This window comes from Oncorhynchus gorbuscha, linkage group LG19, assembly GCF_021184085.1.
Source record: "Oncorhynchus gorbuscha isolate QuinsamMale2020 ecotype Even-year linkage group LG19, OgorEven_v1.0, whole genome shotgun sequence".
NCBI classification, from domain to species: Eukaryota; Metazoa; Chordata; class Actinopteri; order Salmoniformes; family Salmonidae; genus Oncorhynchus; species Oncorhynchus gorbuscha.
The window spans coordinates 4,925,004-4,946,834 of NC_060191.1; the positions used below are offsets into that span (position 1 = coordinate 4,925,004).

A 21,831-nucleotide genomic window follows, 5' to 3' on the forward strand; every position below is an offset into this window, starting at 1 on the left:
GTGCATTTTACCTAGTTATTCCCCATGAATCCACAATCCTATGGGAGCGTCATGGCAGACTAAGCACTTACCCTGTGCCATTTACTTATTGAGACAGCCTACAGGGAGGTCAGACCTGGCATTATGGTGCCGGGACAACCTCAGCAAGACAAAGGAGCTGATCGTGGACGACAGGAAACTGAGGGCCGAGCACGTCCCCATGCATTGCTGGGGATGTTGTGGAGCAGGTCGAGAGCTTCAAGTTCCTTGGTGTCCACATCAGTAAACTATCATGGTCCACACGTTGATAACTGCACACCTCTTCAGGTTGAAGAGATTTGGCATTGGCCTTCAGATCCTGAAGCACTACAGCTACACCATTGAGAGCAGCTTGACTGGCTGCATCACCACTCGGTATGGCAACTGCTCAGCATCCAACCGCAAGGCGCTAAAGAGTAGTGCTTATGGCCAAGTGTATAACTTGAGCTGAGCTCCCTGCCATCCAGGACCTCTAACCCAGGCAGTGTCAGAAGGCCCTAAAAATTGTTAAGACTCCAGCCACCCAAGTCCCAGTTCTGATAACAGGGAACACTAATGCACCAGGTCTGAAACCAACATGATACTCCACAGCTCCTACCCACAAGCTGTCCAACTGCTAATTAGTTAACCAATAGCTAGATGATCTGCATTCACCTTTTTGCCCTCTTGACATGTCACCATTCAGTCCATTGACTAGTCACTTATCTACTTCAATTCCTTGATACCCCTGCATACCAATTTGTAAGTCGCTCTGGATAAGAGCGTCTGCTAAATGACTTAAATGTAATGTAAAATGTATCAACCTGGTCTCTGGCCAGGTTATGGTTAGTCAGCAATTTCTCTCCACTGTTGGGAACAGCACATAAGCAAGCAGTTCTGTTAGTCTACACCTGTTTACAAAGCATGTGAAACATTTGATTAGTTGTCACTTCCAACAGCCAACCGAGCAAGTCAGAATTATATTATCCCTATAAAATGTCTAGCAATGACACATCTACAACCCTAACGTAGCCATTATGTGTAGTCAATTATTGTGCAGAGGCCTTAACTAGTCAGTTTCCACCACAAAGTAAAAATTCACAAAAATGTGGTCAAATAATGGTTTTATTATTGAAAAACAGGTAGTGCCAGACACTAACACACCCAGTCAGCCTCCATTTTAATCCTCCTCTTCCTCATCAGCTCCCCCAGCACCACCCTGGCCCTTCTTGGCATTCTTTCTCTTGACACGGCCGGGGCGTCCTCCACCGTATGGTGAACGCAGGGAGAAGTCAATGTGCTTCTGGCTGTCCAGGCGCACCACGAAGGAGGGGATGTTGACTACCTGCTTGCGCACACTGGAGAGAAAGGAGACTTCAATGAGTGGTTTGTTCCTCCCCACTTATTAGCATAGACAAATAACCATCAGATGGGAATAGTTTGGCATCAATGACAGGCCTCATTCACGAGGAATTCTTGACACCACAGGAAGTCTGAATATTAATTTTAATCATCGGCCTGCCTGATGAGGTAAAGTACTCTTACCAAACTAAATTGAAGACCATTGCAATTGCCTTAAAAGTCAAATACACTTGATAGTTTGCCGTGACCATTAGCACACATCTGCCAGAGTTGCAATCCTCCATACATTACCTGTCAGCAAATAAGACAGTAGCAGTCTGCCTCTCGCTTGGTTCTGGGCAGTCTTATAGACAAGGTATACAGTCTGTTACTGCATTGACCTTGCTGAAACTGTTTGCCCACTCTTGATGGGCAGGATTGGCTCTGGGCAGTCATAGACAAGGTATACGGTTTGTTACCGAATTGACCTTGCTGAAATGTTAAACCACGCTCAGGGATGAGCTATCGTTTGTGAGGCCCTCTAAGGATTGAGAAAGTATCTTGTGAGTTGTGCAGTTTCAACTCATAATAGTTATCTGAACAGTTAGTGTAGGCATGTTGTTTAGAAATGTAAATGTTACAAATAGTTTAACAACCAGTCAAAAGTTCATCATCGAGCCTATTTAAAATAACAGAGCAGTGTAACGATCTACCGACTTGTCCTTTCTAACATGGCCAGCTAGTGAACATCAACAGCTTACCGGATGTGCCTCTGGCGGATGAGAACGCGGGCGTGGTGGATGCTCTTAGCAAGGCCCAGCTTGAAGACCTGCGTCTGGAGCCTCCTCTCCAAGAAGTCCTCCACCTTCAGGCCCAGGATGTAATCGAGCTTCATCTTGCCCTCATCCAGCACACCGATTCTCACCAGACGCCTGAGCAGGGCGTTACCTAGGAGACAGGATACAGCAATTTTCAGTCACTGATCATAACATAGGGCCCTCTATGGCCCTAATCAGGGACTGTTTGAGACCTGGAACACCAGGTGGGTGCAATTAATTCAGGTAGAACAGAACCAGCAGTAATCTGGACCTCTTAGGGTAAAATCTGAATACTCCCGATTTAAGGCATCTGGAAATCTGACTAACGGCCTCATTCACGAGGAATTCCTGACACCACAGACAATCTGAATATCGAATATTTAAATCATTGGCCGATATCTCACTAGCTAACAGCTCAAAGGACTTTCACGAACAGTCAAAATATAGCTCACAGAACCATCTAGCTGTGGTGTACCTTCAAAAAGACGCTTGGGGTCCTTCTCATCCAGAGTGAGCAGCTCTCTGGCGGCCTTGCGGATCTTGGCCAGGGTGAACTTCACCCTCCACACCTCACGCTTGTTCCTCAGACCATACTCCCCTGAGATTAAAAATAACTTACTTAAAAAAATACATGGTATTTAGAGACAAGCAGATTCAATATAAATCAAAACCTGTTATTTGCACACATACCGATAAGTTTAAGCTCCTGGTCAAGACGAGACTTCTCGAAGGGGCGGCGGGGTGTGACATATGTCTTACGACAAACCCAACTCCTGGCAACGGGCATGGTGGATCAAAGTGCCTGAGAAATAAGAATTGATATGGCTGTTCAGTTCCAACATTGCGATTACACAAGTGATTATACTGAATTTCAACCCATGCTAATTATTCTGCAGACCATCTTAAGTCACACATTAATACTTAACATGTTTAATAAGGCAATTATGCTATTAGCAAAATATAAGTACATTTAATTTTATGGATCAGGCTCGGTTCACTGACAGGCTCCGACAGTGGTACTTCGTAACTTGGCTGGCGAAACAAAGTGGGAACTTGTTAGCTATTTAACTAGCGTCAACGGATTCATATAAATCGACAATTTATATTAAGGATCCCCCCACCTAGACAACTGCAAATTGTTAATGTAGTTTGATAAAGTGTAAAGCTTTTGAGAAGATGCAGAGACATCTACAGCATAGTAACGTAAAGGCCTCACCGGCGATGTCACTCTTACTAGCTAGCTAACGTTAGCGTGCTAACCACGTTGTACAGTGCGTGGACGACTGACATGATCGAATAAGGCAGAAGTTAAGCCAAACATATACAAAATATGTTGGTCGGTGTAACCGAAATGCACAACTAAACGTGTAAATACATGACTTCTCAACATTGCGACCCTGCTTCTATGGAAAAACAAGACAGACTAAAGCGCATAATACGTTATTACCTGTCTCCCACAGGCCAGTAGATAAAGAGGAAGTCAAATTGGATCTCTCCATTATTTATATGGATCCCGCGAACTACATTTCCCAAAAATATGTGACGACACCACTTCAAAGCAGCAGTTTGTGAAATACCTCCATCTGTTGTTCAACTGTACAACTACAGCTCTGTCCGTCAAACTAAAACCGTTTCTGTTTACTTGCTGAACAAGAACAACTAACTTTTCAAACAACTATCTAAGTCTAGTGTATTACACAGAATGAACGTTGGATCACCTAGGTATGCCATGTATTATTTTGTGAGCTGTTGTGTAGGCCTCTGTTCGGTTATTGAACATAGTTTAGAAAATATCTTTACAAATGTGTAACGTTATGTGTATTAGCCCGCATCCTATGTCGGGGCTGTGTGTGTGTGTGTGTGTGTGTGTGTGTGTGTGTGTGTGTGTGTGTGTGTGTGTGTGTGTGTGTGTGTGTGTGTGTGTGTGTGTGTGTGTGTGTGTGTGTGTGTGTGTGTGTGTGTGTGTGTGTGTGTCAGTGCTACTGGGAGACAGAGAGCAGAGATGTATGTACACACAACAAATGGACCAGAGTGTGTGTTGATTCATTCATTTTTTTTGTAAGGGTAGCTAATGCTTTTAGAAAAGTGATAGCCTACTAACCACCACACCCACTCAAACGACATGTTGCATGTGCACTCACAACAAAAGAGCGTGCATATGGTACCTAGTAGTAGGCTAATTGACAGATTGAGAGAGAGGGTGTGGAGGTGGCAGAGAGAGAGAGAGAGAGAGAGACAGGGACTATTTATAACACCTTGAAACGGGACCCTTTACATGTGTTTCTGTCTGTCAGGCTGACCAACTGACAGGCTGACAGACACACAGCAGTGTTCTTTCTAACTTCTCTGCCATATCCTGTCTTCCTATCTAGACAGGTTGACTGTTTCTTAGTTCAGGGAGTTTGTTTTAATTGTTTTAAGCTGAGAGGTTGACTGTTGACAGTTATCTTTCTGACTTTCCAGCTCTTCCTCTCATTCACTTGGACCTTCTGTGTTTTCATCACTTGGATTCTACTCTCTCTTCTTAGATTTTCCTGCCTTGTTTTTTTCATCTCCTCTGAGCATAACATCCTCTCCCTTTCCCCCTTCACCCTCTCTTGTCCTCCCATCTCCCCACCGTTCCCTCTGTCCTGGTGGTTTTTCGGGCTATGCACCATGCTCTCTTCTCCTACAATGATTCTTCAGCCTTACGGACTGCCCGTCTATCCCCAGGGTGCCCAATGTTACCCCAGCCTAGTACAGGTAATCTACCTCTGTCTCTGTCTCTCAATCCCCCTGTTTGCCTTTTCCTTCTCTCTCCTGGTTCCTACCATGTTTTAGGCCGGGTGTGTAGCATTGGATGTCTTTCCTAGTACTCTGTCAGTAGACCCAGAGCCACATACAGAGATCAGCAAACTATCCTGCATAGCTGTTGGTGTGAACATGGGCCCCCATTGAATTCTGTATACATGGCTCTCATCTCAAGCGTCATTGAGATAGTTTGGTTTTGAGTCACTGGATTTGCTGAATCACTGGCCCGGGGAATGACATGTCATCATGACACAAACAACAGGTTGGAGGGCCTGTTTGTGAAATGGAAAGGGACATTCAGATGAAATCTATTCAGGCCCAGTATTACACATTATAAATGATACTGTTTGTGTTTGTCATGATGATGATGATAGCAGTGGTTTATTGAACTAGATTTCAAAATAATCCAAATTCTGATGTTTAGTTCAGAGTAGTTCACAGCAACTGGTTGCCAGTGTAGATTTGTATCATGAGCTTGCAAACAGCTGCATCTAGGCCTAAATACGGTTGATAGGGCCAAACCCATTTGTTTTAATTGCAATGACACACTGGCAGTTATATTTAATCTGCAGGTCTCAGTGGTGCCAGCAGGTGGTTTTGTTATTGTGTGTGTGTTCCGTGAGTCCCTGACAACCCATTGGTGAATGCCAGCACAGATATGATGTGTGTCTGGAATCTATCTTCCTTGTCTCTCTGTGTCACAGCCCCTGTATTTTTAGCCTGTTCCTTGAAAAGTAGATTAACACAGAGAGAGAAGGCTCCCCTGTCATGCAGATAAGGGGGACACTGATATCCTGATAGAGTGTAGCCTAAGTAGGGGATGAGGACCAGTGTACTGTGCTATGATCAGAACATACCAGCGGAGTAAAATGTCTGATGATCTGTTTGTTACCGTACTGTATGTAATATACACTAAGTGTACAAATCATTAGGAACAACTTCCTAATATTGATTTGCACCCCCTTTTGCCCTCAGAACAGCCTCAATTTGTTGGGGCATTGACTCTACAAGGTGTCAAAAGCATTCCACAGGGATGTTGGCCCATGTTGACTCCCATGCTTCCCACAGTTGTGCCAAATTGTCTGGATGTGTTTTGGGTGGTCGACCATTCTTGATACACATGGGGAACTGTTGAGCGTGAAATCCAGCAGCCTTGCGGTTCTTGACCCACTCAAATCTGTGCGCCTGGCACCTACTACCATACCCCGTTATTAAATATTTTATCTTGTCATTTACCCTCTGAATGGCACACCGACACAATCCATGTCTCAGTTGTCCCAAGGCTTACAAATCCTTCTTTAATCTGTCTTCTCCCCTTCATTTACAATGACTTAAGTGGTTTTAACAGGTGACATCAATAAGGTAGCATAGCTTTCGCCTGGATTCACCTGGTCAGTCTGTGTCATGGAAAGATGTTTTGTACACTCAGTGTAAACATACTGAATAGAGTAGACCATAGGGTGTGTGAGTGTTTTTGTCTGTGCGTTTGTATCCCCTGCTTTATGAGCCCTCTTAAAGGGCACATCAGCAGTTTCCTGTCATCTTCGGAGTGTAAATCCTCCAGCAGCTGTCCCAGCAACCACCTGTCTCAGAGCCGGTGACCTTTGACCCTGAGTCCTGACAGCTGAATAGGGGGAGGAAGGACAGAGGGGAACAAATGGCAATCAAAAATAAAGTTGAGACACATGGAGAGATACTGTGTATAATGTTTGTTTGCTGACAATGTAATACTGTACTGGGAGTGGGAGACAAAGAGAGAGAGAGAGAGAGAGAGAGAGTGTGTGAAGGTGGCCAGTGCTAGTATCAAATAGATTCTATTATCTCCCCCTGTCAGACACTCTCCATGTATGGTGTGAGCTTGGGAAGGTCAGATATTGGGGGGTGAGGTGGGGCGGCGGACACAATACAGGCATGTGTGTCGGTGTTGACATGTCCTCTAACATGGCCCAGTTACTGTGTGTACTGATTGCCAGGATCTGCCATGTGAAAGCTAAAAGGACAGTTTCTGAATTATTATGCGTCAACCCTGGAATAAACCCAGATATACAACACACATGCCTTCCAATATTAGCAGACAGGACGCAGAGTAGTACATGTAAAAGCATGTTATCTTTCAAGGTTTTACTATGATTTTTTTACATGGTTGTTGTTTTGGCCCATTTGAAAGCACTATGTAAGATGATGTGCTAAATGACTAATCTTGTAAATGATATGCCTGTAAATCTATTCTAGAGACCCAATACATTCTAGATGGTATCAGTCTCATTCCTGACCATCTCCCAGTGGGAATTTCTAAAGTAAGAATTCAGAGGTATAGGAGGAACACCTGTGTGGTCTGTCAAGAGAAATCGTGTACTTTGTACTGAAACCCCTGATGTTTGATAGGAAGAATCTGAGACCTACACAGACAAGGTGTTCCTTTTCCACTCCTAGTGAACTAAGATAGTATATCTTATATTTAACATTACATTTACATGTTAGTCATTTAGCAGATGCTCTTATCCAGAGTGACTTACATTTAGTTCATTCATCTTAAGATGGCTAGGTGGGACAACCGCACATCACAGTCATAGCAACTACGTTGATCCTCAATAAATGAAGTTATCAGCAAAGTCAGTGCTAGTAGGAAAAGACAAGTGCGAGTGTTAGTTCATATCTTAGTATAGTGAGACCTTTGATGCTGCGGTTTTACCTGCAGTAGCCACACTGTCTTCTTAGACCTATGAGAATGTAGGAAACTCTCCCTGCGTTACGCATCAGAATCAGCTGATCATACAAGGTTTAAATGATCAGATCAGCTTTCGTACCTTCCTCCACTTCGCCCTCTTCAATTTCACCATCAGTCCTATCTCACCCCATCCGATGAGTGCAACAGCTGATGGACAGATAGAGGAGGAGGAGGAGGAGGAGAGGTTGGAGAGAACAACATGAATCTGTATTCCATTACAGCCAGTCTGATATATAGGCCTTTAGACCTTGTGACACTTACTATGTTTACAACTGTAAAGGACAACATAAAAATCTACTAATGGCTCTGCCAATCTTCTGGTTGACCTCTGGTCAGTTTCAGAGTAGAGATATAAGGGTTTATTAATGTGTTTTAATGTGAAAGATATAAAACTACCCAAATGTTTCCTGCCTGCTTTTGTCTCTTCAAAGAGTCTGGTCAAAGAGAAGGTATTGGAATGATATGAATATTTACAAGGCATAGGAATATTTATAAGCCAATACATCAGCAATTACAGGGTAATAATACGGATAGTATTCTTAGAGGTGACCTTTTAGTGGGCAAGTTGAAGTACGGCTACAGTATTAGCTTTTAATGTAGAAATTACACATTTTTGTGTAGCTCTCCTAAATTTTTAGTGTGTTTCTGTGAGGAGCGGGAGGCGGTTAAAAGTTATTGACAGGTACAAATGACCACAGCTGGCATAGCCCCCCCAGCTCCCCCTGCTCCCAGAACTCCTGTCATGCGATTGGTGGTTAAATAGAACTTATGGTGTAGTGGGCGGGTGGAAGCCGGCATTAAAACATGTGGCAGTTGTTGGATAATGTACCAGAGAATCAGATGTGCAGTGACGGGGTAAGACAATCATCTATTCTCCTGTTGTGTCTGTGTCACCACTATCACTTTTCATTGTGTGAGAATTGGTCACGTCACTGTGGGAACTCTGCTTTCTTGCTGTTTATTTTTGGTACATTGAAGAAACAATGGATTGGAATGGATTTGGTACATTGATTAGATAATCATGATGATGTTGAAGGTATTAGTCTGGGATCAGTTTCGTGCTGAGTTGATTTTTCATTACAATTAAGTGTTTGTAGGTGCTCTGTATCGGCATAAGTGGTAAACTATTGGATATTTGCCAGATACTCTTTTCCAAAGGATGCTGAATCCTGAATGAATACTCAAAAGGAATAGTATACATATCATAGTGAGCTGTACTGTAGGTATGAGTCTGCTTTGTGGATCTTTCTTAAGGTCCTCTAGTTTTGTACCAACTGTGCATATCTAAACTGCCCAGCACCACTCAACCATTAGACATTTCCCAGGTGATATTTTAGACTCAAAAACTCAGAGAATATTGCTTTTATGAAGCCTGATGTCTTTGTGCTTACATTAGAGATGATTCTATGGGCAGTCACACATTGTCAATGAATGTTTGCTGTGAATCTATCTATTTTTAATGTAATTAATGAATATGTGGTGATAGTAAATTAAAAAATAAAAAATCCTTATAACAAGAGTCACACTCACTATTACAATTTCAATATGGTTTATCCTACAGCAAGGTTGGATAGATACTATGACAATGTTATTTTGATTGATTATTGACTGATTCTCTTCTCTCATTCAATCCCAGGGAGGCCCTGGGCAGGAGGCCGGCCCCGGCAGTGGTGACCCCACCCTCCCACAGGTCTATGCCCAGCCTCCCTCATACCCTCCACCAGGACAAGCTCCTCCCACACCTGCAGGCAGACTTCCTCCTCTAGACTATAGTCCCGCCCACCCCAACTCAGAGTACCAGGAGCATCACCAGCTCAGAGTCTATCAGGGGCCGCAACACGAAGGGGCTGACACTCTGGCAGCCATTAGCACGGTAAGAACAACATGATAGACTGGAGGTGTGTGACTATAGAAGTAGTGTCCAGGAAAGATAGAGAGACAGAGATACTTTGTAATCAAGATATGTAGCTACTGTATGTGTATATGGGGGAATCACATGTTGTTTGTAACATATTTCTATGAGGGGATTTTATTCTAATCAGCAACAACATGTCATACAAAGTTTGAGGAAATTATTTGTCAGTAACATGGAACACACACACACAGAGGACCCTGCTACTTCTATGTTTAGCTCCCCAACTCCACTCCTGTACCCATGTAGGGGAATCTCCTCTGACACCCAGCAGAGCAGATAGGGGCAGCTGAGAGGAGATTCATTTTTGAAAGTGAATCCCCCCCATCTCTCTCTCTCTCTTTCCCTCTCCCATTTATCTGGAAATAGAGCAGGTAACCCCAAAGCCTTTAACATGCAGTATGTCTGTGTAAGATCATGCACCGGGTTACTGGTAGGGGGTCGGGGTAAAGAAAGTTGAGAAAGGAGAAGTTAAAAACACTGGAGAATGGAACAACACAGTATTTAAATGTAGGATCATAATTTAAATGTATTTTGGTATATTGTATGGCATGTTATTAGGTAAGTTATCAGGGTTCAATGTAATATTTCCTACTATTTATTTTCATATAGTCTACAGCACAAAATGACATGTATTTGATGGGATCTTATGTAATTTCATTAGGAACAAGGCCTAGTTTATGAACTTATAATGAGGAAAACGTGTACATGTATGTTTATGTCCAGTGTCCTGGTAGGCTTTATATACTGTAGGTTATTACTCTAGACAAAGACAGAGGTGAGTCAAGGTCAATGCATTGTGACTGTGAAGTCCTTTTCCCTGCCTCAGCAGCTCTTTCTGATGTCATAACTGACTTTTATGGCCACATTTATATATTCCATCACTAGAGCCCCTGACTTACAAGGTCCGTCCTGATTTTCGGGGAAAGTTGAGACGCCGCCACACATCATGGAGGTGGGGTCAACAGGGGAGGCCGAACGGGTGACCCCTCCCCCTCCGAAATATCGTCCAGGTTCAGAAATCAATTTTGCATCGTGACATGACACCAACATCCAACCCAACCCACCCACCCCTTTCTTCCACTCCCCCCTCCCCTCTCTTCACTGTCCCACTTCCCCTGTTTCTGGTGTGTGTGTGTGTGTGTGTGTGTGTGTGTGTGTGAGGATGATGAGGAGGTGGTGTTTGTGTGAACCATGCTGCCATGGGAAGCCAGTATATAACAACATAGCAGTAGCCTGTATGTACTGTATGTGTTTGTGTGAATCTTTCTCACTCTCTCTTTCTCTCTCTCTCTCTCTCTCTCTCTCTCTCTCTCTCTCTCTCTCTCTCTCTCTCTCTCTCTCTCTCTCTCTCTCTCTCTGCGTGAATGTGTCTCTCTATCCCTCTCCCTCCGTTTCTACCCCACTTATTAATACATGCCCCCTCGGAATCTTGAGTAATGATCTTTAACCTTTGGCAGAAAAAAGCAGCACCGTGACCCCAAACTGACATTTAGAACATTCAACTTTGACCCTGCCCGGCACTATGCCTCCCAGCTCCCACTCCTCACCCCAACCCAAGCTTTTTGCGCAAGTTCCTGCCTTGTTCACTTTATCTTTTTGTTTAATTTATTATTTATCGTTGCTCTGAGGACATTGTGCACATCTCTTTCTACCAGCCTTCCTATATTATAATGCTAATAATACCTGTGTTTTCATTTCTGCATATTAGGATCTGTATTTTGATTTGCATTAATATTTATCTGACTTTTTCAAGCCTGCATTCACCTTGATTTTCAATTTAAAGATATTTTTCACTTTTGCTATTTTTTTCTTTGCCATTTTATTCTTCCTTTCACATTGTACTCTGCTCCCTCTCTCCTATCTCCCCCACTGCTATCTCCCTCTCTCCTATCTCCCCCACTGCTATCTCCCCCTCTCCTATCTCCCCCACTGCTATCTCCCCTCTCCTATCTCCCCCACTGCTATCTCCCCCTCTCCTATCTCCCCCACTGCTATCTCCCCCTCTCTTATCTCCCCCACTGCTATCTCCCCTCTTATCTCCCCCACTGCTATCTCCCCCTCTCCTATCTCCCCTCCTATCTCCCCCACTGCTATCTCCCCTCTCCTATCTCCCCCACTACTATCTCCCCCTCTCCTATCTCCCCCACTACTCTCACTCACTCATTTTATTCTTCCTTTCACATTGTACTCTGCTCCCTCTCTCCTATCTCCCCCACTACTATCTCCCCCTCTCCTATCTCCCCCACTACTCTCACTCACTCATTTTATTCTTCCTTTCACATTGTACTCTGCTCCCTCTCTCCTATCTCCCCCACTACTATCTCCCCCTCTCCTATCTCCCCCACTACTCTCACTCACTCATTTTATTCTTCCTTTCACATTGTACTCTGCTCCCTCTCTCCTATCTCCCCCACTACTATCTCCCTCTCTCCTATCTCCCCCACTACTATCTCCCCCTCTCCTATCTCCCCCACTACTCTCACTCACTCATTTTATTCTTCCTTTCACATTGTACTCTGCTCCCTCTCTCCTATCTCCCCCACTACTATCTCCCTCTCTCCTATCTCCCCCACTGCTATCTCCCCCTCTCCTATCTCCCCCACTGCTATCTCCCCTCTCCTATCTCCCCCACTGCTATCTCCCCCTCTCCTATCTCCCCCACTACTATCTCCCCTCTCCTATCTCCCCCACTACTCTCACTCACTCATTTTATTCTTCCTTTCACATTGTACTCTGCTCCCTCTCTCCTATCTCCCCCACTACTATCTCCCCCTCTCCTATCTCCCCCACTACTCTCACTCACTCATTTTATTCTTCCTTTCACATTGTACTCTGCTCCCTCTCTCCTATCTCCCCCACTACTATCTCCCCCTCTCCTATCTCCCCCACTACTCTCACTCACTCATTTTATTCTTCCTTTCACATTGTACTCTGCTCCCTCTCTCCTATCTCCCCCACTACTATCTCCCCCTCTCCTATCTCCCCCACTACTCTCACTCACTCATTTTATTCTTCCTTTCACATTGTACTCTGCTCCCTCTCTCCTATCTCCCCCACTACTATCTCCCCCTCTCCTATCTCCCCCACTACTCTCACTCACTCATTTTATTCTTCCTTTCACATTGTACTCTGCTCCCTCTCTCCTATCTCCCCCACTGCTATCTCCCTCTCTCCTATCTCCCCCACTGCTATCTCTCACTCATTTTATTCTTCCTTTCACATTGCACTCTGCTCCCTCTCTCCTATCTCCCCCACTCCTATCTCCCTCTCTCCTATCTCCCCCACTGCTATCTCCCCCTCTCCTATCTCCCTCTCTCCTATCTCCCCCACTGCTCTCGCTCACTCATTTTATTCTTCCTTTCACATTGCACTCTGCTCCCTCCTATCTCCCCCACTGCTATCTCCCCCTCTCCTATCTCCCTCTCTCATATCTCCCCCACTGCTCTCTCTCACTCACTCATTTTATTCTTCCTTTCACATTGCACTCTGCTCCCTCCTATCTCCCCCACTGCTATCTCCCCCTCTCCTATCTCCCTCTCTCATATCTCCCCCACTGCTCTCTCTCACTCACTCATTTCATTCTTCCTTTCACATTGCACTCTGCTCCCTCCTATCTCCCCCACTGCTCTCACTCACTCATTTTTTTGATGTAAAAAAAAATTTCATCTTAATTTTCTTGTTTGGACTCATATAATCCCTTGGTTTTTGGAGGACCAACAGACAGACACTGGCATCGTGGTGCATTTTGGGATAGTGGATGTTTTGGTTTTGAAGCACATTACTATATCCTGTATGGTTTTGCATGGGGGCATTTTAATGAGATTATATTATGAAAATGTATTCCTGCAGGCTTACTGTTTACGTCTCTATATAATCTATGTCACCTGAACTACAAGGTTATTATGAATTTCTAAGTATAATTCATCACAATTATGTTCAGTATGATATTGTATTTAGTTACAGTTCCTCCAAAGTATTTCTGTTGGGGAAGCTGTTACTTTCGGTATTGGCTGGTTGTTATAACTGAATCAACATGACTATGTAGCCTAATATTTAGTTAGTGTACAGCAGAAGAGGCTGGTGGCAGGAGCTATAGGAGGACGGGCTCATTGTAATGGCTGGAATGGAATTGATGAAATGGTACCAAACACATCAAACACATGGAAACAACTTATTTGACTCCGTTCCATGTATTCCATTCCAGCCATTACATTGAGCCCATCCTTCTATAGCTCCTTCCACCAGCCTCCTCTGCTGTACATATTTTTTTACATTTTCTAACGGGCCTGTATTTAAACGCCTCACTAAAAGGAGGTACTGTTCACGCCTCCTCACTCCTGCCTGAGAAGGATCACTGGGTGCTGAATGCTTATTTGGACTGAGTTGTGATCACTTGATTCAATTAAAATTATCACAGTTTTTCCAATCCAATGCGATGCCTCTGTAATGGGACACTGTACCAGAACATATGAACTGTTTTGATAGATTTTAAAGAAACATTTTGTGGAAAAAAAACTGTTTTTATCTCAGAATCCTTTTACTAAATTGTAAATTAGTTGTCTATTCAGAGGTGTACAACTGCATGGACCAATTGGCAACATGTCCTTAGTTTCCTCTGTAATCTCCCCCATTCTTTCTCTGCCTTTCCCTTGAAACCTTTTTTATATCCTTCTCCTGCTCTCTGTCCTTCTATCCTCCTCCTCTCCTCATCCTTTCCTCCTTCTTTTTCTTCTTCTCCTGCTCTCTGTCCTTCTATCCTCCTCCTCTCCTCATCCTTTCCTCCTTCTTTTTCTTCTTCTCCTGCTCTCTGTCATTCTATCCTCCTCCTCTCCTCATCCTTTCCTCCTTCTTTTTCTTCTTCTCCTGCTCTCTGTCCTTCAATCCTCCTCCTCTCCTCATCCTTTCCTTCTTCTCCTGCTCTCTATCCTTCAATCCTCCTCCTCTCCTCATCCTTTCCTTCTTCTCCTGCTCTCTGTCCTTCAATCCTCCTCCTCTCCTCATCCTTTCCTTCTTCTCTTGCTCTCTGTCATTCAATCCTCCTCCTCTCCTCATCCTTTCCTTCTTCTCCTGCTCTCTGTCCTTCTATCCTCCTCCTCTCCTCATCCTTTCCTTCTTCTCCTGCTCTCTGTCCTTCAATCCTCCTCCTCTCCTCATCCTTTCCTTCTTCTCCTGCTCTCTGTCCTTCTATCCTCCTTTTTCTTCTTCTCCTGCTCTCTGTCCTTCTATCCTCCTCCTCTCCCCATCATTTCCTCCTTCTTTTTCTTCTTCTCCTGCTCTCTGTACTTCTATCCTCATTTTCTTCTTCTCCTGCTCTCTGTCCTTCAATCCTCCTCCTCTCCTCATCCTTTCCTTCTTCTCCTGCTCTCTGTCCTTCAATCCTCCTCCTCTCCTCATCCTTTCCTTCTTCTCCTGCTCTCTGTCCTTCAATCCTCCTCCTCTCCTCATCCTTTCCTTCTTCTCCTGCTCTCTGTCCTTCAATCCTCCTCCTCTCCTCATCCTTTCCTTCTTCTCCTGCTCTCTGTCCTTCAATCCTCCTCCTCTCCTCATCTTTTCCTTATTATCCTGCTCTCTGTCCTTCTATCCTCCTCCTCTCCTCATCCTTTCCTTCTTCTCCTGCTCTCTGTCCTTCTATCCTCCTCCTCTCCTCATCCTTTCCTTCTTCTCCTGCTCTCTGTCCTTCTATCCTCCTCCTCTCCTCATCCTTTCCTTCTTCTCCTGCTCTCTGTCCTTCAATCCTCCTCCTCTCCTCATCCTTTCCTTCTTCTCCTGCTCTCTGTCCTTCAATCCTCCTCCTCTCCTCATCATTTCCTCCTCCTTTTTCTTATTATCCTGCTCTGTCCTTCAATCCTCCTCCTCTCCTCATCATTTCCTCCTCCTTTTTCTTATTATCCTGCTCTGTCCTTCAATCCTCCTCCTCTCCTCATCATTTCCTCCTCCTTTTTCTTATTATCCTGCTCTGTCCTTCTATCCTCCTCCTCTCCTCATCATTTCCTCCTCCTTTTTCTTATTATCCTGCTCTGTCCTTCTATCCTCCTCCTCTCCTCATCATTTCCTCCTCCTTTTTCTTATTATCCTGCTCTGTCCTTCTATCCTCCTCCTCTTCTCATCATTTCCTCCTCCTTTTTCTTATTATCCTGCTCTGTCCTTCTATCCTCCTCCTCTCCTCATCATTTCCGCCTTCTTTTTCCGCCTTCTTTTTTTGTTTCTTGCTCTTCCTCTGTCTATTCTCTTTCTCCTCTTCTTCCTTTCCCCTTCCTTTACTTCCTCTCTTCCTCTCCTCCTCCTCTTCTCTCACCCAGGACAATGCCCTGGTTCCGGTGACCTCTGACTCCCAGGCTCTGAGCGTGTCAGTGTCATCAGGGGGTGGAGCAGGAAGTGGTAGCGATGAGGAGGGGTCAGGCAAGGCCCAGCCCAAGCGTCTCCACGTTTCCAACATCCCCTTCCGCTTCAGAGACCCGGACCTCAGACAGATGTTTGGGGTGAGAGACACAACTAGTGGTTATGTCCAGGTTTATTATCCACAAGACATGAAGTCATCCTACGAAACATTGTCATCTCTTATAACCTCAATGATAACCTGTGGACAAGATTGTGATCTGGTTTTGTCTTTCAGCAATTTGGCAAGATCCTGGATGTGGAGATTATCTTTAATGAGAGAGGGTCAAAGGTGAGAGACCACTCAATATCAGAAATTACAAACTGAACAAATGAAACCTGGTTGCCCTATTGTTTTTTGCCTAACCAAGACAATGACAAGTTGGACAATCAGAAATGTTTCTTCTTCCGTCTCTCAGGGTTTTGGGTTCGTGACCTTTGAGAGCGCAATGGAGGCAGACCGAGCAAGGGAAAAACTGAACGGAACTATCGTTGAGGGGAGGAAGGTTGAGGTGAGGAATAACTATCTATAGTATGTCTATCTTGAATATCTGTATGTATATCTGTCTGTCTGTCTAAGAAATTGTACCCTCTGTCTGTGCAGGTAAACAATGCTACAGCCAGAATAGTCACCAAGAAACCCCAAACACCACTTGTGAATGGTGAAGTTTCAAGTAAGTTACATCTTTCCGTGGCATGTGGGAGGGGCGAACATGCACTCTGTACTTCTGATCTGTGTTTTCCCTTTATTCTCCATGATCTCCACTGTCTCTTTCTTCCTTTACTTGTTGTTTAACCTCTTTCTACTTCTCTCAACATCTCTCTCTCTCTCTCTCTCTCTCTCTCTCTCTCTCTCTCTCTCTCTCTCTCTCTCTCTCTCTCTCTCTCTCTCTCTCTCTTTGTAGCCCCTGGATGGAAGATCAACCCTGTCATGGGAGCGATGTATGCACCTGAACTCTACACCGGTGAGTTTCAATGTGAGTTTTCGGGTGAGTTTGATTATTTCAATATTAGCTTATCCTTGTCATATATGTTCTAGTACTGTATCCCTATCAAACCCAATCGGAATTCATGACCCCTTGTAGCGGTGGTCAGTCAGACTCTTGTGATGAGGCCTTGCTACCTCATCACCAAGGAGGAATACTATTTAGGTCTAATGGTTAAGACGTTGGTTTCCCGAGCAGGAGACCCGGGTTCAGATCCCACCTGTGATACTCAACCTCTTATCGATGGCTCCAAGAAAGCATGTTCCCTTGGGGGAGTCAATAAACCTGCTTCTAAAGGCAGGGTGGCTACAGTACATATCCTAGTGGGTACTGTAAGCTCTCTCTCTTTCTCTCTCTCCTCAGTTGCCAGTTTCCCCTACCCCGTAGCTGCTCCCACCCTGGCCTATCGGGGCTCACCACTGCGTGGGCGGGGCCGGGCTGTCTACAACACAATTCGCTCAGCTGCTGCAGTCCCACCCACTGCCATGCCCGCCTACCCTGGGTAAGATCATTTCTATCTTCAATAAATCTATTTTAAAAATGAATAACCATTTCCATTGTGAGTGTAAGTAAATGATTTAATTTTCACTGTTTAATGTGTGAATGATAGAATGTCTCCTTTCAGTGTGCTGTACCAAGATGGATTATATGGAGCTGAAGTCTATGTAAGTGGACATTATTCTTCTGATTTCAGCTTATTTCAGGCTGTCTACCTTGTGTTTAGCTAAAAGGTTATCTTGTCTCTGAATGTCAGGGCGGGTATCCTGCAGCGTACAGAGTTGCCCAATCACCATCCGCTGCCACAGCAACATACAGTGATGGGTGAGCAGCAGCGCCCAATGACTGACAATGTGACTCTGTTTGCATGAGGATTTCAAATACTTTTTCCTTCAAATGGGGACTTAGAACATGAGATAAGCAGCACTCTAATGTTGAGGTTCTGTGGTCTTCAAGTCTGGTCTATGGGGCCTCACTGTTTGTTCTAACACAGTACTAGCACATCTGTTTAGTAACCTGGACGGACATAGTGAACGAAAATCCAAGACACTCAAATTAGAATGATACGTTTGGTATGGTACAGTGGGGCAAAAAAGTATTTAGTCAGCCACCAATTGTGTAAGTTCTCCCACTGAAAAAGATAATAATAATAATAATAATATATGCCATTTAGCAGACGCTTTTATCCAAAGCGACTTACAGTCATGTGTGCATACATTCTACGTATGGGTGGTCCCGGGAATCGAACCCACTACCCTGGCGTTACAAGCGCCAGGCTCTACCAACTGAGCTACAGAAGGACGAGAGAGGCCTGTAATTTTCATCATATGACAGACAAAATGAGAGAAAAAAATCCAGAAAATCACATTGTAGGAATGAATTTATTTGCAAATTATGGTGGAAAATAAGTATTTGGTCAATAACAAAAGTTTATCTCAATACTTTGTTATATATGCTTTGTTGGCAATGACAGAGGTCAAACATTTTCTGTAAGTCTTCACAAGGTTTTCACACACTGTTGCTGGTATTTTGGCCCATTCCTCCATGCAGATCTCCTCTAGAGCAGTGATGTTTTGGGGATGTTGCTGGACTTTCAACTCCCTCCAAAGATTTTCTATGGGGTTGAGATCTGGAGACTGGCTAGGCCACTCCAGGACCTTGAAATGCTTCTTACGAAGCCACTCCTTCGTTGCCCGGGCGGTGTGTTTGGGATCATTGTCATGCTGAAAGACCCAGCCACGTTTCATCTTCAATGCCCTTGCTGATGGAAGGAGGTTTTCACTCAAAATCTCACGATACATGGCCCCATTCATTCTTTCCTTTACACGGATCAGTCGTCCTGGTCCCTTTGCAGAAAAACAGCCCCATAGCATGATGTTTCCACCCCCATGCTTCACAGTAGGTATGGTGTTCTTTGGATGCAACTCAGCATTCTTTGTCCTCCAAACACGACGAGTTGAGTTTTTACCAAAAAGTTCTATTTTGGTTTCATCTGACCATATGACATTCTCCCAATCATCTTCTGGATCATCCAAATGCTCTCTAGAAAACTTCAAACGGGCCTGGACATGTACTGGCTTAAGCAGGGGGACACGTCTGGCACTGCAGGATTTGAGTCCCTGGCAGCGTAGTGTGTTACTGATGGTAGGCTTTGTTACTTTGGTCCCAGCTCTCTGCAGGTCATTCACTAGGTCCCCCCATGTGGTTCTTGGATTTTTGTGATCATTTTTACCCCACCGGGTGAGATCTTGCGTGGAGCCCCAGATCGAGGGAGATTATCAGTGTTCTTGTATGTCTCCCAGTTCCTAATAATTGCTCTCACAGTTGATTTCTTCAAACCAAGCTGCTTACCTATTGCAGATTCAGTCTTCCCAGCCTGGTGCAGGTCTACAATTTTGTTTCTGGTGTCTTTTGACAGCTCTTTGGTCTTGGCCATAGTGGAGTTTGGAGTGTGACTGTTTGAGGTTGTTGACGGGTGTCTTTTATACTGATAACAAGTTCAAACAGGTGCCATTAATACAGGTAACGAGTGGAGGACAGAGGAGCCTCTTAAAGAAGAAGTTCTGTCTGTGAGAGACAGAAATCTTGCTTGTTTGTAGGTGACCAAATACTTATTTTCCACCATAATTTGCAAATAAATTCATGAAAAATCCTACAATGTGATTTTCTGGATTTTTTTTTCTCATTTTGTCTGTCATAGTTGAAGTGTACCTATGATGAAAATTACAGGCCTCTCATATTTTTAAGTGGGAGAACTTGCACAATTGGTGGCTGACAAAATACTTCTTTGCCCCTCTGTATGTATTCATTTATGGATGTTCATCATCCATTTCGTATGATATGTTACGAATGGCAACAATTCGTACAATATGTTAAGAATTTGCAATACGTATGACACAAATTCCAATTTGTTGTGGCTAACGTTAGCTAGGTGGCTAACGCTACCTAGGTCGCTAACATTGGCTAGGGGTTAAGGTTAAGGTTAGGGTTTAGGAGTTATGTTAAAGGGTTAGGGGAAGAGTTAGCTAACATGCAAAGTAGTTACAAAGTAGCTAAAAAGTAATAAGTAATTGCAAAGTTTCTAGCTAAAATGCCAAAGTTGTCCGTAACGAAATTCGAACATGACGTTTGAGTTAAACGCCCACCCAGCCACTCTGAACCGCCCACCCTCCTCTCCTTTTTTCCTTAAGTAACCTTCTGTCTTATGTAACCGTACCAAAGGTAACATATCATACTAATTTGAGTGTCCCGGATTTGTGTTTACTATGTTACGTGTAGTCTATGAGACCATGCTGGTTTAGTATGTTTTCTCATTTGGGGTTTTGTTTCGTCTGTCCATCAGATATGGCCGAGTTTATGCTGCTGCAACGGATCCCTACCACCATTCAGTGGGACCCACGGCAACATACGGCGTCGGAACAATGGTGAGCCTCTTTAAAACTCATAAGCAGTACCTCTCCAACGTTTAAAGTGTTCATATGACCCACTAAGTCCAGACCATTGTTTCTGGCCACGAGCCAGACTTTAATCGAGCCTCAAAAAGGAATCCGTCTCAACCCGCCAGTGGGCACCGATTCACCATCATATCTTCTACTTATTTCTAGGCCAGTCTGTACAGAGGAGGATACAACCGCTTCACCCCTTACTGAGCTGCCCAATGGGAGCCTGGAAGCCGTTCTGTGACCCCGCCACCTCATCCGGGATTGGCCAGTCCCAGGACAATAACTCAGGACAGGTTATGACATCACTGAGCTCTGTGTCACCTCCTGTCTGACTCCCTCCACCCTCCACTTGTCAAATCCAACCGACTGAACGTGTAAATACTGTAGTAGTTATTAACGATTTATTCTATCAGAGAATACATATAGAATAAAGAGCCTGATCTAATGTATAGACAGTTATTTAAAATCTTTATTTTACACTTAATCTGTATTGTTTGTGCCACAGATTTGTTCCAGGGTTTAAGAATGTAAAGATTTCTGCCTCCGTACCTGGGTTATAAGCTACTCTTTCACTATTTTAACAGAGAGAGTTGAATGTGAGCCATTTTATTTTTCATTGGCTGGACTTCATGGTGAAATACTGCAACTCAAGTGGCACAACAATACTGGTTTCTCTACATGGTGACATTTTATACAGTTAAATAACTTATTTTGATGAGTTTTGTTAATGATGTAGCACACTGTTTGAGGACGTTGAAGTGTGTGTGTGTGCTTGTGTGTTGGAGTATGTGACGACATCAATACTCAAAGCACAAGCTATGAGAGACAGCAATGACACTGGTATTGTTAATGTGCACAGTAAAAGTTTTTGAAATGCTTCTAGAACCAGAAAACTATAATTTGCATAAAATGTACGTATGCTTTTGCTTTCCTAACAATCTACCTCTGATTCTGAAAAAGTTTCACTTGTCAAAAAAGCATTCAGGAGCCATTACTTCTCTCAACTAATTAACTGTAACAAAACATTTTTTCTTATTTTCATTGTTGAGCTTCTATCCATCTTCTCTCTGCTTTGCATAATGCTCAACCCACTTTATCCTTTTTCTATGGCAGCCTCATTCTGGGTTTTACTCCACTCTGCCTGACGAGCCTGTAATCTCTAATGTGCTTTCCTTGATTTCCTCTGTCCTGTTAAACTCTATGACGTCTGGTTTCCTCTTCCTGTTCTCTCGCCTGCTTCTCTCCATTCTGTTTGAGAATCTGTGTTCCATCCATAGAAATAATCGGATGAGTTCTAGTTCTATGGGTCATCTCTCCTTCTCCATCCTGTACTCTAGCTTCACTGTTGTTTATTTGCTGTTGATCTCTCAATAAAACATTGTTTCTGTTTCCCTTTCCTCTCTTCTTTGATTCACGTCATTTTCCTTTCTCTTTTTCAATG

The 21,831-nt window shown here is 43.9% G+C and overlaps 2 protein-coding genes across 5 annotated transcripts; one reads left to right on the plus strand and one right to left on the minus strand.

The window, feature by feature from the left end:
* Window positions 1-1,104: 1,104 nt before the first annotated feature.
* Window positions 1,105-3,643, minus strand: rps9 (ribosomal protein S9). Of its 2 annotated transcripts, none has more exons than XM_046313853.1 (5): window positions 3,604-3,643; window positions 2,847-2,958; window positions 2,632-2,754; window positions 2,100-2,286; window positions 1,105-1,355 (listed from the first exon to the last, which is right to left on the minus strand). In XM_046313853.1, exons 2-5 carry the CDS (start codon window positions 2,941-2,943, stop codon window positions 1,178-1,180), a joined length of 585 nt encoding a protein of 194 aa, XP_046169809.1. In that variant the 5' UTR covers window positions 2,944-2,958; window positions 3,604-3,643; the 3' UTR covers window positions 1,105-1,177. The 2 variants fall into 2 exon arrangements, with proteins under 2 accessions (XP_046169809.1, XP_046169810.1); XM_046313854.1 differs by lacking the exon at window positions 3,604-3,643 and adding an exon at window positions 3,125-3,177.
* An 821-nt stretch (window positions 3,644-4,464) lies between these two features.
* rbfox1l (RNA binding fox-1 homolog 1, like) lies at window positions 4,465-21,779 on the plus strand. Of its 3 annotated transcripts, none has more exons than XM_046313848.1 (12): window positions 4,465-4,898; window positions 9,311-9,547; window positions 15,889-16,068; window positions 16,203-16,256; window positions 16,384-16,476; window positions 16,569-16,638; window positions 16,870-16,941; window positions 17,314-17,452; window positions 17,561-17,615; window positions 17,705-17,772; window positions 20,291-20,372; window positions 20,553-21,779. In XM_046313848.1, the coding sequence occupies exons 1-12, from the start codon at window positions 4,812-4,814 to the stop codon at window positions 20,595-20,597; spliced, it is 1,182 nt and encodes a 393-aa protein (XP_046169804.1). In that variant the 5' UTR covers window positions 4,465-4,811; the 3' UTR covers window positions 20,598-21,779. The 3 variants fall into 3 exon arrangements, with proteins under 3 accessions (XP_046169804.1, XP_046169806.1, XP_046169805.1); XM_046313850.1 differs by having other exon boundaries at window positions 4,468-4,898; window positions 16,870-16,929; window positions 17,576-17,615; XM_046313849.1 differs by having other exon boundaries at window positions 4,469-4,898; window positions 17,576-17,615.
* Window positions 21,780-21,831: the final 52 nt, after the last annotated feature.